The 2,168-nt window shown below is 42.5% G+C and overlaps 1 protein-coding gene across 1 annotated transcript in view; it reads left to right on the top strand.

The window, feature by feature from the left end:
• Nucleotides 1-2,168, top strand: part of SLC24A3 (solute carrier family 24 (sodium/potassium/calcium exchanger), member 3) — a 406,199-nt gene that overhangs the window by 378,521 nt on the left and 25,510 nt on the right. Inside the window, exon 13 of the mRNA XM_008587241.1 lies at nucleotides 496-608. Coding sequence (XP_008585463.1) covers nucleotides 496-608 — 113 coding nt within the window. The remainder of the gene's footprint in view (nucleotides 1-495; nucleotides 609-2,168) is intronic.

Raw genomic sequence — 2,168 nt, 5'->3', positions numbered from 1 at the left:
CATCTCATTTATAAGCCCGAGTTATGCTGAAGGGCATTTGTTTTAAACAAAACTTAGCACCATGTCCTCTAGAAGTCCTCATGAAATTCTGCAGATTACATTACTTTTATAACATTTCTCAATTATTCGGAAGAATGGAATTCAATGTAGTGGAGCTGTGAGCTCTTGAGACACTGTTTAGAGCTATTGCATTTATTTATTTATTTTTTCTGTAAGTATATCTCAAAATCTCCAGACTTTTTGGAAATGTTTTTTTTTTAATCTCTTACATTTAATCAGTGATCATATTTGAAGGAAAGGTCAAAAGTTCAATAAAATGTGTATTTCTGTACTTTACAATTGGCACCATTCTTTACATTGCTGATGGCCTGGGGGAGAACCATCACTGAGATATGTGAGCCAGCAAAACTCCTCTCTGGCTGTCAGAGACCCTTGTGGGGTCCCTGCACTCCCCTGGGATCACCTCTCTCACTGAGTGACCTCTTGTCCCTGCAGGGATGGGGGACATGGCTGTGTCCAACTCCATTGGGAGCAACGTGTTTGACATCCTGATTGGCCTGGGTCTCCCCTGGGCTCTGCAGACCCTGGCTGTGGATTATGGATCCTACGTAAGTGGTTTTTTCCATGACTTCTCCTTAAACCCAGGACTACACAGACTTCGTTTTTAGCAGCCCTAGCCACTGGGACTTTGTCTCAGGGCAAAGGAGGTGTAGAAATAGTAATATTGAGGGGGAAACAAATTTTCCTTGTCCAAGTTCTTCCAAAGCCAGGCTTGTGGGCACATTCAGGACTCTAGAGCAGGGGTCAGCAAACTCTTTCTTTTCAGGGGCCAGAGAGTAATTATTTTAGGTTTTGTGGGCCAGTTGATCTCTGTCACAGCTATACAACTCTGCCACTGTAGGTGGAAAGCAGCCATAGACAATAAATAAATGAATGAGTGTGGCTGTGTCCATACAATTATATTTATGGAAACTGAAATTTGAATTTTATATAATTTTTACATGTCATGATATGTTATGCTATTTTTTATTTTTTTCAACCCTTTAAAAATGTAAAATCCATTCTTAACTCATGGGCTGTGCAAACACAGTCGATGGGCCAGATTTGGCCCATGGGTCATAATTTACCAGCCCCTGCTCTCCTGTATTTGTACCTGCTTCATCTTATTTTATGTTAAGTGATGCGTGTGAGAGACACTGCAGAGATGTCATCCAGGTTGGCTACTGAAAGGGTGTCATCTCTTGGGTGGTTACAGGATTCCAAATAACCTTCCTAAATTTTGCAGGCCAAAGAGTGAGAGACTATTATCAGTCAGGCTCTTATGAATTGACTCACATCAACCAAATTCACAAGAGTTTGATGTATAGGCTAGAATGTCATCAGATGGTAGTAACAGATGGTAAGCTATATAAGGGCCAGGCAGAAAACATACCTATTTTGGATGATTTGTTCTCTGTATTCCTGTAGGAAAATTTTATGTGGGAGGTATTTTGTGAATCTAGTGACCATCCTCAAATTCAGTGATTCATCAGGAGTATTCACAGGACTCAACAGCAGATTATAGATTTATCGTGGCTAAGACTTATTATAATAAAGGATATAAAGAAAAAGAGCAGGGAAATGAAATGCATCAGGAGAAGCCTGATCAGAGAGGTCAGATGCAGGTTCCAATTCCTTTCCTACTGGGTCATGTGCTTTCTCTCTAGCAGTGAACTACAGGAACATGTGGGAGATATCTCTTTCCAGGGAAATCCTCTGGGATCTGAAGCTTTTAGGGAGGGCTGGTCAGGTAGGCATTCCCACTACATGAACAGCCATGATAACTGAATCCCAGAGCCCCAACACAAATACCAACTATACATAAAAGCTTACTAAACAATCCCAGCAAGCTGGTACAGCATGCACCACTGCTCTGGTGTACAAAACAACATCATCAATGAGTAACATTTCCAGGGCCTCAGGCTAGTCAGGGTTCCAGGCTCCCTGGAGGCATGCAAGGATTAAGTAGCCAGACCTACTGCATTAACACTTTCCACGCAGAAAGTCAAATTATTATTTGATTTATCAGAATAAGTATTGTTGGGGGCCGGCCCAGTGGCGCACTGCTACAGTGCGCCGCTTGGGAGCGCGGCGGCGCTCCCGCCGAGGGTTCGGATCCCACATACAGA

The sequence above is a fragment of the Galeopterus variegatus genome, unplaced genomic scaffold (assembly GCF_000696425.1).
Source record: "Galeopterus variegatus unplaced genomic scaffold, G_variegatus-3.0.2 Scaffold116, whole genome shotgun sequence".
In the NCBI taxonomy this organism is placed as follows: domain Eukaryota; kingdom Metazoa; phylum Chordata; class Mammalia; order Dermoptera; family Cynocephalidae; genus Galeopterus; species Galeopterus variegatus.
This window is presented reverse-complemented; position numbering and strand designations above follow the sequence as displayed.